General features: G+C 38.4%; 1 protein-coding gene across 11 annotated transcripts in view; it reads left to right on the forward strand.

Annotated features, from left to right (window-relative positions):
* The window catches only part of Ppp1r12b (protein phosphatase 1 regulatory subunit 12B), a 237,878-nt gene that overhangs the window by 190,068 nt on the left and 34,137 nt on the right, over positions 1-13,673 (forward strand). The window contains exon 1 of one of the 11 annotated variants that reach the window (XM_004625358.1): positions 4,415-4,542. The exons of the other annotated variants lie outside the window; for them this stretch is intronic. Coding sequence (XP_004625415.1) covers positions 4,441-4,542 — 102 coding nt within the window. The 5' untranslated portion in view covers positions 4,415-4,440. Of the gene's footprint in view, positions 1-4,414; positions 4,543-13,673 lie in introns of those variants that run through there. 11 annotated transcript variants of the gene reach the window in all.

Raw genomic sequence — 13,673 nt, forward strand, 5'->3', positions numbered from 1 at the left:
TTTTTTTTTTTTTTTTTTTTTTTAGTTCTATTTTTTTGGAGACTGTTAAACTGATTACCTGGGACTCTTAATTCAGTTATAGTGGATAACTCTCTAAAGTTTCTGCAGGTTTTTTCCCTTCCTTTAAAACACATGACTCCAACATTCTATTTTTAAACAAGTGGCTTTTGCAAAGCTTGCTCCATGGAAGTCTGTTTCTGAGGTGTTTTTGTTTTTGTTTTTGTTTTTTCCCTTTACCAAGCTCTTTAGTTATTACATCTTAATCTGAGAAAGAATAGGTAGTATCTTGTTTAGAGAACCCCTGCTTGAAGAAGCAAAAAGGAGAGTGATTCTTACCCTCAGATATACCTCTATACTGATTGTCTTTGTGCACAAAGTTTGAGGTTTTAGGCAAGCCAAGTGGTAATATGTATGTCCTAGGTAATATTATACTTAAGATTGGCAGTGTTGGGGAAAAATGTACATTGTTTTCAATCTCTAGATCCCTAATTTGGAAATGATTCTGGAAATATGTATTACGCTAAAGCTAAATTTTATTTATAACTGAAAGGAACAAGACTGTGGCAAAAGAAATATTTCTTTTCAGTTCGTATTTTGAAGTATACTTTAATTTTTGACAAGGAAGTCAATGTTTTTGAGTCAAACAACAATAAATGTTTGTTGAATGGATTTGGAAAGGATTAAGTATATAAAGAAAAGTGAATGAAAAAGTTTAGATTCAACTCTTCTAGAAAGTTTACCTCTGTTTCTATGTTTCTGGTATATTCTATAGATGTCTCAAATATTTAGACTCTTTGCAGAGGCTTTAAATTGGTGCATCTTTTTGGATCTGCTTTTTTTTTTTCTCTCTCTCTCTGCTTTTACATTATCTTATTTTATTTTTTTTATTTTTTTTTATTTTTTGTCAGAACCGGGGATTGAACTCAGACCCTTGCACTTGCCAGAGAAGCGCTTATTCCACTGAACTATCTCCCTGGTCCGTTTTTTGGTTTATTTGTTTGGTGGGTTTTTTTTTTTTTTTTTTTTTTAATCCTCCCTCAGGTTTATTTGTACAAAGAGCACAGGAGGACACTAGCCCCCCACAGATGGCACCCCAGTCCTTCTGTTTTTACATCAGCAGTAAGAGGCTTTCACTGTGGAGTCTTCACAGGGGCCTGAGCACCTTTGGGAGCCTGGGCTGGAGCAGAAGCTGGAGCCTCAGCCTTGGCTGGAGCCTGGGCCTTTGGCCGGCAGGCCCTGCGACCCTTGGCAATGCGGGCACAGATACGCTTCCCAAGCTTGGGGTGGGCAATATAGGCAAGTCGAGCAAGCCTGCGGTTTACTCCCTTTGGAATGATCTTGGGCTTGACCTCCTTGGGCTTGACGAGGGCCTTGATAGCCTTGGCGCGTGCACTCATGGCCTTGGCATTGTTTGCTTGCATCTTCTTGAAGCCCTTCTTGTTGTGCTTCTTGGCAAAACGCATGTTTCTAAGGAACTTGGGATCCACCCCCTTCAGAGATTCGTATCTTTGTGACCGAGATTTCTTGATGCCATTTCTGTGCCATTTTCGGGACTGGTTGTGCGTGGTGTGGTTCTTGGACTTGGCCATAACTGCACTATAAACCGCGGCGACCAAGCGCCTGGAACCGGAAGATGAAAAGCTGTTTGTTTGGTTTTTTGTTTTTGTTTTTTGTTTTTCAGAACCGGGGATTGAACTCAGGCCTTTGCACTTGCCAGGCAAGTGCTTACTCTACTGAACCATCTCTCCAGCCCTATATTACCTTAATCTGCCAAAGCTTATTCTTCAGGAAGTTTTGCTACTATTACTGATAATGTATCTTTGGCCAAGTTATTTAACCTTTCACTTAACAACTTCAGTTTCAGACCCTCATCTGTAAAATAATAGAATACTAATGTACTTTTAAGCATGGCTGAGAGGATCAGGTGAGATAAGATGTTACACTGTAAAATATAAGAGTTCACTATTGTTAGAACTTCTAAGAAGTAGACAGTAGATAAAAATAAAAAGACAAAGGGGCTTTGGAGTAAAGAAGGTTTATAGTCCCCTTCTAGTTACCAGTGAGTGGGAAATTACTGCATAAACTTAGCGGAAACAGGTCAAGTAGCTGGCCTTATAATAATATAACCTGATAATTTACAGTCAACATACTGACAAGGCATCCCTAGTTCTCCAAACAATCATGTTTACTGTGAGTATGCTACCATTTAAGTTCACATTTATATTTTTCTGTCTCTCTGTCTCCCCGTCTATCTCTGGTTTGGTTTGGTTTGTTTTGGTTTGGTTTGGTTTGGCTTTTCCAGACAGGATCTTTCTGTGCAGTCTCTCAGGGCCAGCCTTGACCTTTCTATGTAGCCTGGGTTGGCTTCAAATTTAGCAATCCACCTACCTCCCCAGTGTGAAGACTATAGTCTATACCACCATGCCAGGCTAAAACTCACTATTTATCAGATAGGATTTCTATATAAAACATATACACAATGTAAAATTTATTCATGTAAATTCTTTAAAAGTTTTTTGTGTTTTTGTTTTGTTTTGCTTTGTTTTGTTTTAGCCAGGAGTGGTAGCACATCGCTGTAATCCCAGCTCTTAGGACCCTGAGGCAGAGATCAATCTGCCCTAGGCTATAGTTCAAGGCCAACCTGAACTAACTACATAGTGAGACCCTATCTCAAACCTTCCCCTTAAAGAAAAAAAAGAAAGTTCTTTTAGTTGGGAATGAATCTATATAATTTTCTTTTTTCAAACTGTATACCTCAGACTAACTCTCAAGCAGCTCATCACTTCTCTTGATTTAATTTACAAAACTGGTCACTAGAAGAAAAAAAGCTATGTAGACAGTCAGTAGACAGAGTGGTTTGTTTGAAAGGTTTGAAAGGAAAGGTGTGAGTTTCATATGGAAAAGGAAGGGCACTGTAGAATTTTCAAAAGTTCAGAGAAAAGTAAGTTGTTACTTTAGGAGTCAACCCATTGGCTTAGAAAGTATTTGGCCTAGAAATCTTGGATAGTGCAGTGATGACAACAGAGTGCAAAAGATTAAATTTGAGATGTTTCTTCAAGGCCAAATACAAACTCCTTCAACACCCAGCAAAAAATTGCTTCCCTTTTAACTCTTAATTTTCCCTGTGTAGTGAGTCCTATAGTCATGTACTTTTACAGCTTTCTTCCTCTTCATTTCTGACTTTGTGTTCTTTTTCTTCACCTTAATACCCCTTTCTAATCTTGTTGCATCCTGATTATAGCGTTTTAGGAAACTCTGATAAGCTTTATATGTAGACATTCAGCTAATAAAGTCTGTACCATACAAAGAGTTAAAGTTTCAAATCGCTCCTTGCCCTCATAGTGCAGTAAGAATGACATCTCATTAAAATTGAACATAAAAGGCCTGAAGGTACTTTGAATGATGTTTCTGTCTGGGCTTTGTTACTTAAGAGATCCAGAAGTTGAAAAATCACTGTTCTCATGCTTACACACATACTTCGAGAAATCAGCCCTGGCGATTGAAATCTACTCTGATGTGAGGAACACTGGAAGGCTGGGGGTGGGGGGAGTTGCTCAGTACGCCCCACAAAATCCTCCTTTTATTTCCAGAACCTGGCAAGATTTATTTTCTTTCTACAAGTGGCAACGTGAATTCTGAGTTGAAAGTGAATCTTTGCCCTTGGCTCCTCTCCAGCATTCCTTGCTGAGCGAATAGGGATTTGGAATGTCAGAAAATAGAAGAGGGGAGGGGAAACGATGTGTGCATGACTGTGAGTGTTTATATGTAAAAGCAGCTTCGTCTGGGAGGACTTAGGAAAACTTTACTTGCTCAGACTGCCACCTTCTAATGAACCCTTGGTTCCTTATTTATATTTTTTGTTTTTTAAATTGTTTGACCTGAATTTATCACAGCAACTCTAAACCCTTACAGCACAGTGGAGTCCAGCTAAGGGAAGACAGCATGATTTCCAGAGGATGTGTATTTCTTCCCTCTGGATAAAGTGACGGTAGTTGTTCCTAGACTTATCTACAGCAGGATCCAGAGTCATCTTTCTTCTGGGATTTAATCTGTTGTCATCGGGAACCTAGACTCAGATTTTGTTGAAGAGCAAGCCTCAATAAGAAGTATCCTTTTGGGAGAATCAAGGATTCAGTCTTTCACAAAAGGTGTTGCTCAGCACAATACCCTCTACTGTAAACTACCAGTACTGAGCACTTGTGGTTGAAGCTGAATTGAAAATATTGATGGAACACGCCTCTCAGACTCTGTTTAACTGTGGACTGTTTTGGAGCTCAAGACTGTAATTTACAGGGTGGCTTTTACTCTTATTTAGTTCTATCCAAAGTCATCCTGCATCAACTCAAAAGGAGAGAATCTGTGAGGGTAACCTACAGGGGCAGTTTCCAGCTCTGTGTGAAGAATACAGAGATTGAGTGTCTTTCTTCAGCCTAAGGAGCCATGTCCTCTATATATACCCGAAGTAAAGAATTCACCCGGAATAGGAAATCTCAGTCTGATTCTCCCCCAGCATCTCCTTCCCCGACTGCCAAGACACTCCGAGTAAGCAGCCTTTTTTATTTACATATTTTGTAGTTGTGTCAAAGTTGGGAAATGTGTTCATATGTAACTTGGGGGGGGTTAAGTGGAGAGTAAATGCATTTTAGGACATGCAGATTCAGTGAAGTAAAAATGCAAGTGAAAGGCCTTGTTGGCTGCTCTGCAAGAAGTTGGGATTCACAAAACTCAGTAACAGCAGACTTAAATGTGTTAGGCTACAGTTTCCATCTTTTATCTTTTAATTATAAATTCCTTGAACAGTAAAATTTGAATCACTATTTCTCATGAAGCTTTTCTTATTTTCTGTAATTATATACAGTTGCTGCCTTTCTTGTGTTTTATAGATAAATACTATTTCAAGAGCAAAAGCTCTCAAGTGGCTGTCAAACTGTTTGCTATTAGCCTCAGTTATGAACAAGTCTGCTTGCGTATTTAGGCATGCGTGTACATGAGATAGAATATATCTTTGCCTATTGTGCATGTCTTGAGTGATAGAAAGACCAAAATGAGCAAGGACTTATGGCCACTTGGAACCTTTTCAGTCACCAGTTACCATTAGGAAATTTTGTGCTTGAAAGCCAAAGAAATAACTCCTGGCCACTGATAAGCAGCTGTATAGAGGTGTTTGTGATGTCTGAGACAGAGCCATTTGAGACATCTCTCCATTTGCTTTAGTGGATATCCCTGCTAGTGTGATTAACATATGGACATTTGCACCTTACTTAGTGTGTTCCTCTTAGGAAACTAACAAGCACACATGGAGAGAAGCCCTGGTGGGCATATTAGGTAGTAGGCAAAGTAGCAGTTCCTTCTTAGGGAACTAAATTGTGCTGTATCGTATCTACAACATCAGGAGAGAAACAGTCATGCATTCCTTATTTGGGGAGCTCTGGGGAGAAAATCTACAAGAAACTTGAACAGACTGCTTCCCCTGCCTCAGTTATTTTATATGCATTTTCAGTGTCTTTTTCAGTGCGTAATTGATGATGTAGTGGAATTTGGTATATAGTATACTGGTCTAGAACCCCATTCAGAGATGTTTAATTACCAGAATACTGAAAGAATGTTGTTTTGAAGATATTTTATTCATGAACTGTTTTTGTGAGAGAACCAAGAGAGGTTGTAACATACATGTCACTGTTACTGAGTTCCAAGAGTTTCTTCAACACACAAGCTAGTACCCTCCTTTTTCCAAGGAGCCTTAGATACCTTCTCCCCAGTAGAAGTTGGGTGTTTTCTGGTTGCTACCATTTGAGGTCTATAAAAAACACCAGTCAGTTGGTGGTTCCCTTTGCTCTCTTTCATCTTATATGCCATAGTACCTTTGGGTATAAAAAGGCATTTGTTAATGTTTATTCACTATAACCATAGTTCCTGAATCAATATGTGATACCTGACAATCATTCAGCGAAGTTCTGTTCTGTGACTATGTCCCCTTTTTTCCTATTTCTTTCCCAATTAGGTACTATTTTCTTCTTGTCTAATGCCTAGCAGCCATTGCCTACCCTTCCCACACACTTGTTCCACAATCCCTGATTCCCATCTTTTAGACAGAGGTCACAGTAGAGAGAGAGAGAGAGAGAGAGAGAGAGAGAGAGAGAGAGAGAGAGAGAGAATGAATTTAGGTTACAGGAAACCAAAACTTGGATAGTTCTAATAAGAGACTGCTTCCCAAGTTTAGTGGTCTGTGGTTGTGGGTTCCCAGAATAGCATCAATTTACTGTAACCAACTTACAGTGTCAAAATGGCTTGAGGCCATACTGTAGAGAAAATTGATTTTGATATACTGTTGTTATGTTACTTATGTCTTTAATGTGTGCAACAGTGAAAGATAAGCAAAACAAAGTTGGAAGCTGTTGACTCCTGAGACTGGTTGATTGGTTCCCAAGCTAAGATTTATCTTGAAACATTTCATTAACCTAGTTCCTTTTTTCTTATGTCTAAGTAGGGTACAATTTATAAACTAGTTTTGTGGTGGTTTTATGCTCCTATGTCTTTGGATTTACCACTCAACAATAAGCAGAAAAGTATTGATTTAAGCTCAGGTCTTTCTGATTCCCAAACCCATATTCACCAACAACACTGGAGCTATATATCAAGTAGATTTGAAGGTCAAGGTTAAGGGCATGCATGCTGTGGGGCAGAGATGACAGTTAAAAGCTTAAGTAGTTGTGGAAACACAGGAAACTAAAATTATAAGAAGCAGAAACACTGTCTATAGACCAAGCCGGGTAATTCACAACTGAGTGTCCTGTGCCTGGTTTTCCATTTCCACTCATACTCTGTGGTATATCACACACACACACACACACACACACACACACACACACACACACACACACACACTGAGACTTTATGAGCCACAGAATATTCAGTTCCTCTTACAAGGAAAATGCTTGGACATTCACAGTAAGATACAGGAAGTCATTGTGTTCATTTTAGAATTAAAACCAAACAGTTTTCTCACTGTCCCCATCCAAAATGCCAAGACATTTATATATGTCACAGGTACATAAAGTTTTCTGCTAGAGATCAGACAAAGTTAAAAAGATCCAACATTCTTCAAAACAAAGGATTGAAATTTTGAACAAACATTTAAAAGTTTGGGGTTTTTTTGGGGTTTTTTGTTTGTTTGTTTGTTTGTTTTAGTATTAAAGGAACCAAATACGAAATGCTTCCATATAAGGAAAATATCCTGAGAGAATTTTAAAGTAATGACTGTTTACATGGAGAGAATATTTTTAATGCCTGACTCTTCAAAGCATGTTCAAGAAGCAATATGAGCAAACTATACATTTAACAAAAATTATTTTTTGTTTTGTTCTAATTTTTGAGGCAGGGCCTCACTTTGTAGTTGAGACTGGTCTTGAACTCTCTCTGTAGTCCATGTTGGCCCTGAACTCAAGGTGATCCTCCTGCCTCAGCCTCGCAAATGCTGGGGTTATAGGTGTACATCACTATGCCCAGCTAACCAGGTATTATTTAACTTGAGAAAATAATGTCTACAAAACTAAAACTATCTTATCATATACCTTTATGCTTATAGCAGCATCTGATACTTTTTTTTTTTTTGATGGTCAAGTGATACTTTCATATAATGCAGTATTTCTGTACTGGGTAAGTGTAAGATCCTTTTAATAATATAAAAATTAATGCCTGCTGCATATTGGACAACCAATAAACTCTTTAATGAGATGCAGAAGATTGTACACATCCCTATAAGCCAAGACTTACGTTTACTTTCTCTAGTTGGTACTTCAAAACCAACACTTTTTTTCTTTTTTTTTTTTTTTAACATTTATTTATTTATTTGTGTGTGTGTGTGTGTGTGTGTGTGTGTGTGTGTGTGGAGCTCTGACCCCCCCAGGGGGCGGGGCTGGCTGGCATGTGGTGCTGGGGGATTGAACCACGGTCCCTGTGCATTGCCAAGCTCGTTTCAAGTAGGTGCTTGAGACCACTGAGCCACCTCTCCAGCCCCTACACTTTTTTTCTTGGAACACAAATTATTCTTTTGTTTTTGTCTGGTTCAGGCTGCCTTAAGGGCTGAACACATGCCACATGGCATGTGGAGCTGGGGATCAAACCGTGGTCCCCTGCACCTGCCTGGGTTTGCCCAAGCAGGCACTTGAAACAGCTGAGTTAACAGGCAAGCCCCCAAGCAAATTAGTCTGTTAAACATGGTTTTTAAAATAGTCACCCCTTTTCCTCAACAGGAAAAATGTTCTTTATGTGTCCACTATACCCACTCCAGCCCTTGCTAAGTGGGAAACTGCAAGCAGAATGCTCTTGACTACTGTTTGTTTTGCTGTGGAATAAAGAATAATACCATATCTTTTTTTTTTTTTTTTTTTTTTCTGGTGGGGGTAGCACTCAGGATGCCTTCAGGGCAGGTCTGGTTTGGCTTGAGGATGAGGGGATCAAACCACAGCATCCTGAGCCCGACTGCTATGTTTCAGCAGGCACTTGAACACCAACATGATGTCTTTTAACAGTATTTTGTGGCCTTCACACTAGTTTCTCATCAGTTCTCCATCTCTTTTGCCTCTGTGGGTTGGGAGTTCACTGAGCAACAGGTATGTTCATCTCAGATTTGATGCTTGGAAAAGAAGAACATCTTCCTGATTCATTCTCATTTCTAATTGGAACCATACCAGATTGTCCTTTATGGGAATTTGAAGGGTTGACCTTTCTTCTCCTACCATGAAACAATTGCAACGTAAAGTGCTCAGTCACACATATTAGTAGAAAAGCTTATCATGACAGTAATTTTTCAACACTAGGGGCTGGTGAGATGGCTCAGTGGTCTAAAGCACCTACTTAGAACAAGCTAAGCTCAAGCAAAGCACAGAGACCTCGGTTCAATCCCCCAGCACCACATGCTGGCCCGCCCACCCCCTGGTGGGCTGAGCTGGCCACACACTAAATAAATAAGTAAATAAATTTAAAAAAAAATTTTTTTTTCAACACTAAAAAAATTGTGAACTACAAATACACTAAACACTCCTAATTTTGCCTTTTTGTCACTGTGTATAACATAAAATTATACAATCTAAAAACTAATCTGTTCCATTGATTTAGCATTTTAAATTTACTTCAGGGCATGGGCTGGGTAATCTTTATTTAGTGTGCTCAAATTATTTGCTAATTTAAAATATCTTGCAATATGGGACATGTGCAAAGAAAAATACTAGTAGACATCCAAAATGTAATACTTATTTGATATTATGTTGAATACATCTTGAAGTAAGTAGATAGCAGCTGAAACATGGGACTCTTTTAATTAGACATATTTTTTGAATTGATATTTGTGATAATAGGATGTGATGTGCATTTATAAACCAGGATCAGGAACGGTTTGCACTTGGTCTGGATTGCTTCAGGTCTAACATCTCAACAGAAAAAAATTTGCATTATTTTTCACGCTGGCCATTAATGTTCACAAAAGGAATAGTTAATCAACTTACTTTGTTTTACAGCCCTATAAACTAATCAGTATATTTGATAAATAATTGGAGGGTAAAAGATTGAGGCTTTTGTGAGAGATTATCTGTGTAGCAAATCTGATTCACAGGCCAAAAACGTTGTCCCTCCTCACCTTCCAGACATTCTGTGTCAGTAATCATTTCTTACGTATGCTTGGTGACCATCTTTGGCCAGCATGAATTATTTCTGTAACATTGTTGTCTTATCGTCTCCATCTGGGGCACTACCAATCTGGAATCCATTTTTTAATTCCACTTTATAAATCATTGTCATGGAATGAGAAACATTTGTCTGAGTGAACAATGTTATTAAGAGTGCAATCTGTTAACCATTTTTTTCTGCCTAATTAAAACCACTGGTGTATCTTTTGTTGGTTTGGTTGGTTGAAGTGTTGCAGTTTGTTGTTTCTTGGTTTTTTTGGTTTTTTTTTTCCCCCCTAATTTCAAGAGAAGTCAGTAAGCAGTAATTATTCAGCCCAGGGAATCTTTCTAGGCAAGAGTGGATCTGTAGGAATGAAGGTAGTGTTCTCATTGGAAACTATTACATGAATTCTAGGTACAAGTTAACTCATGTCCTACATAGCGTTACATGAGGTAGCATCCGAATGAAGCCTTGGTTTATTGACCAGAAAAACTGGAAGTTATATTTGTATACATGTGAGCACACCCACATGTGTTTGTGGGCAGGGCAGATGGGTACTGGGAATTAAGGGGCAGTTGGGCACTACCACTGAGCTACATCAGTCTCTTATTTATTTCGAGAGAGGGTCTTAGGGGCCAGGGAGATGGCTCAGTAGGATAAGTGCTTGACTGGAGAGAGGGTCTTATTAAATTGCTCAGGTTTCACTAAGTTGAACTTGTGATCCTGTGTCTCAGCTTCCCGAAGTGCTAGGATCATAAGTAGATAACACTGTGCTTGGCTTAAGACTGGAAATTTTGAAGACATCACTTCTTTTTCTGCTAGTTGTTCTGTGTCCTGCCCTTGCCATCCTAATTTTTTGATTCCATGACAATTAGGTATTAAGCCTACTTGATGTATTTGTTTTGTTGAGATTGATGGGGTCTCTCAATGTTACTCAGGCTGGAATAAAACTTGTGTAGGCTCAAGTGATCCTTCTAACTCAGGTGATACAGGTGTCTACCACAGCACACATGCAGACCACCCTATTCTGGATCCTCCCACAACATTCCACGAATATCTTCTATATAGTACACCCTATGCTGGACACGGAAATTCACCAATGAAACACAAAAGTTACTGCCCTCAAGGAATTGACAGTTTAATTGTAGAGATGAAAATCATGAAGTATAACACATAGAAATAAGTTTTCTACTAAAAATATAGGTAGAGTGCTTTAGGTGATTAGTCAAGTGATAAATGTATTATTCTGTTGTTTGCAGAACACAAGAAGCTAGTTGGGCAAAAAAGGAAATAGTACACTATGAGGTAGAAAATATATATGAGAAAGTATGGCATTATTTTGAGATCTGCAAATCAGTGTGGCTAGAACAAAAGATATATTTCTAAGTACGGTCAAAAATAAGACTAGACATTTAGCAGGGTCATTCATGTGGAGTTCAGTATACCATTCTCAGAATTTGAAGAGTAATCTTGTGGATAAAATATTAAAGATTTGAAGTAAAGCTGCTGTTATATATGAGAGAAATAACGCTGGCAGTTGTAGAAGCTCGTCAGTGGAGGGAGAGTTGTTGGGAGGTGGTCAGGTCTATTAGCCCCTGATTGTAGTATTCCAGGCAAGAAACAAAAAGGGTCTGAACAGACATTTTCCAGGTAGTATAGAAGAGCATTAAAGTGTTTAGAAGACAAAACTGATAAGACTTGGGGGCTAAAAGAATGCAGATGAAAATGAGCCTAGGGGAGGACAGAATGAATCAAAGTGACTCCAGAATCTCTGGTTTAGATGGCTTGGTAAAAAATGTTATAACAAACTGAGTTGGAAAACTTAGGAGGGGAAAGTATATCAAGCAGGAAAGTGGTTTCACTTTTGGACAGATTGAATTACAGCATTCTTAGGTCATTTAGATAGTGATATTTAGAAAGTATAGGCTGATCATCCTTAATCTGAAATCTGAAGGCTCCATAGTTTCAAACATTTTCTAACTGACATCATGCTGCAAGTGGAAACTTCCATACCTGATCTCGTGTGACAGATTGCAATGAAAATGCAGGCACACTAAAAGTATTGTATAAAATTATCTTCATGGTGCAGGTATAAAGTGTATACAAAACAAATGAATTTCATTGGGTCCTGTCTCCAAGATATCTCCAAGACTTTTAATTGTAAGTATCAGTAACCCTCAACTTTCTCCTGAGCCTCAAACCAAATGTAGGTTGAGTATCCCTTATCTAATATGTTGAGAACCCGAAGTATTTCAGATATTTGAATATATGCAAATAAATAATGAAACATCTATAATTCCAGTGCTTGGGAGGCTGAAAACAGGAGAATCACTATGAGTTTGATCTATGTAGTGAGACCCTGTAAACCCTATACTAAATACATTAAAAAAAGAAAATACGTGTTTTGCTCTGGGAAGCAGTGTTTTCCCCCTAAATCCAAAGAATCTTGTGGACCTAATGACTCATGTTCTTTATGGGGGTGTAAACATGGAAGAATCAAAAAAAAAACCTTCTTCTTTCAGCGCAAAGTAGCACTTTTGGATAACTGTGGCACTAGCAAGGCCCCAATTTTTCACAAGCACCAGCTTCAAACTGCAGGCTGATGTATCCAGTAAGCCTTGCCTCAAATCTGTAGTTAGTATTAGTCTTTTCTTTTCCTGGCTACTTTTTATTTACTGTAGATAGTAGATAACCTAGCATTTGATTGCATCCTGATATTCTCTTTCTTGCATTGCTAATTGTTTTATGAATGTGCTTATCTTTCCTTGCCAATCCCCCATCCCCAACCTGGCTCAGCTGCCCTGCAGGAATCAAACCATGATCCCTGCTCTAAGCTTGCCTAAGCAGGCAGTTTAGTCAGCTGAGCTATCTTGCTGCTCTCCTTGCCAATTCTGTAATCAGATTTTATTACTCTAAAAATACCATGGGCAAGAGCACCCATAGGTTTTTAAACTAAACACAGGGATTGCATACTATTGCCCTTTCTTAGATTTGAACTCTGTGCTCTTCTTGTTTGGTCATGTAGAAAAGTATCAGGCCACACACTGGAGAATCCTCTTTCTGAAATAAACACATAGGTTTTCCCAAGGCAATTCAGATTTCTGTTTATTACAATTTGCTATTGCCTATAGGCATAGCTCCAGAATAAGTGAGTTGATATTTTGGTTGCTTTGGGGACAGAGAAAATGCTAAGGGCTGGGTAGATAGCTCAGTAGAATAAGCGGGCCTGAGTTCAATCCCCAGTTCCTGAAAAAAAAAAAAAAAAAAAAAAAAAAAAAAAAGACATGAACAAGCTAAAAACAAAGGAAGTCTCTGATCTATGGAACTCACTTAAAAATAAAAAAGTTTTAACTTATGTTAATTAGGTGCCAAATATTTGTTTTCTCTAAAAAAGTGAGGTAAAGGGACCCTCACTACCCCTTAGCAAAGGTTTTGGATTCATAGCTTGGTCCAAAAAAGTTTTAAATGACTCTATAAACAGGCTACTAGACTGATATTCACCATGCTAAAAGTGCCATGTCTTCTAAACTTTGAACATGGACAGCCTGCTGCCTGAGAGATATGAGATTGGTTGGTACCAGTATCTGTTTCCAAACCTTGGTGAGGTGAGACTCAACTGGAGAAATAGCAACTCTAAAAACAAGTTTAAGACCTAAAGTAGGGACTTTAAAAAAAAATATGACTCTATCGTATGAAACATTTCCCAATGACATTCCTGGGAAATCACCAACCTTCTTTTCTCTTTTGTTGCTGACACCCTATGTTTTGAGTGGCCATACACAGCACTGTAAACCTAAAATGCCAATCCCTGAGGAAAGGAAAAGTAGGTAACAGTGTGACCATATGCCAGAGCCACAAGTTTAGAGCTCCTAGTTCTTGTCAAGTTTTTCATATACAGTGTAGTACATGAACAGCTAGGTAGAACTTCAGCCTGAAGATATATTCATGGATAATTGAGAAGTTTTTTAATTTTCCTTAAATATAAAATGACTTGCTTTTTTTTTTTTTTT

This window comes from Octodon degus, unplaced genomic scaffold (genome assembly GCF_000260255.1).
Source record: "Octodon degus isolate 3935 unplaced genomic scaffold, OctDeg1.0 scaffold00009, whole genome shotgun sequence".
NCBI classification, from domain to species: domain Eukaryota; kingdom Metazoa; phylum Chordata; class Mammalia; order Rodentia; family Octodontidae; genus Octodon; species Octodon degus.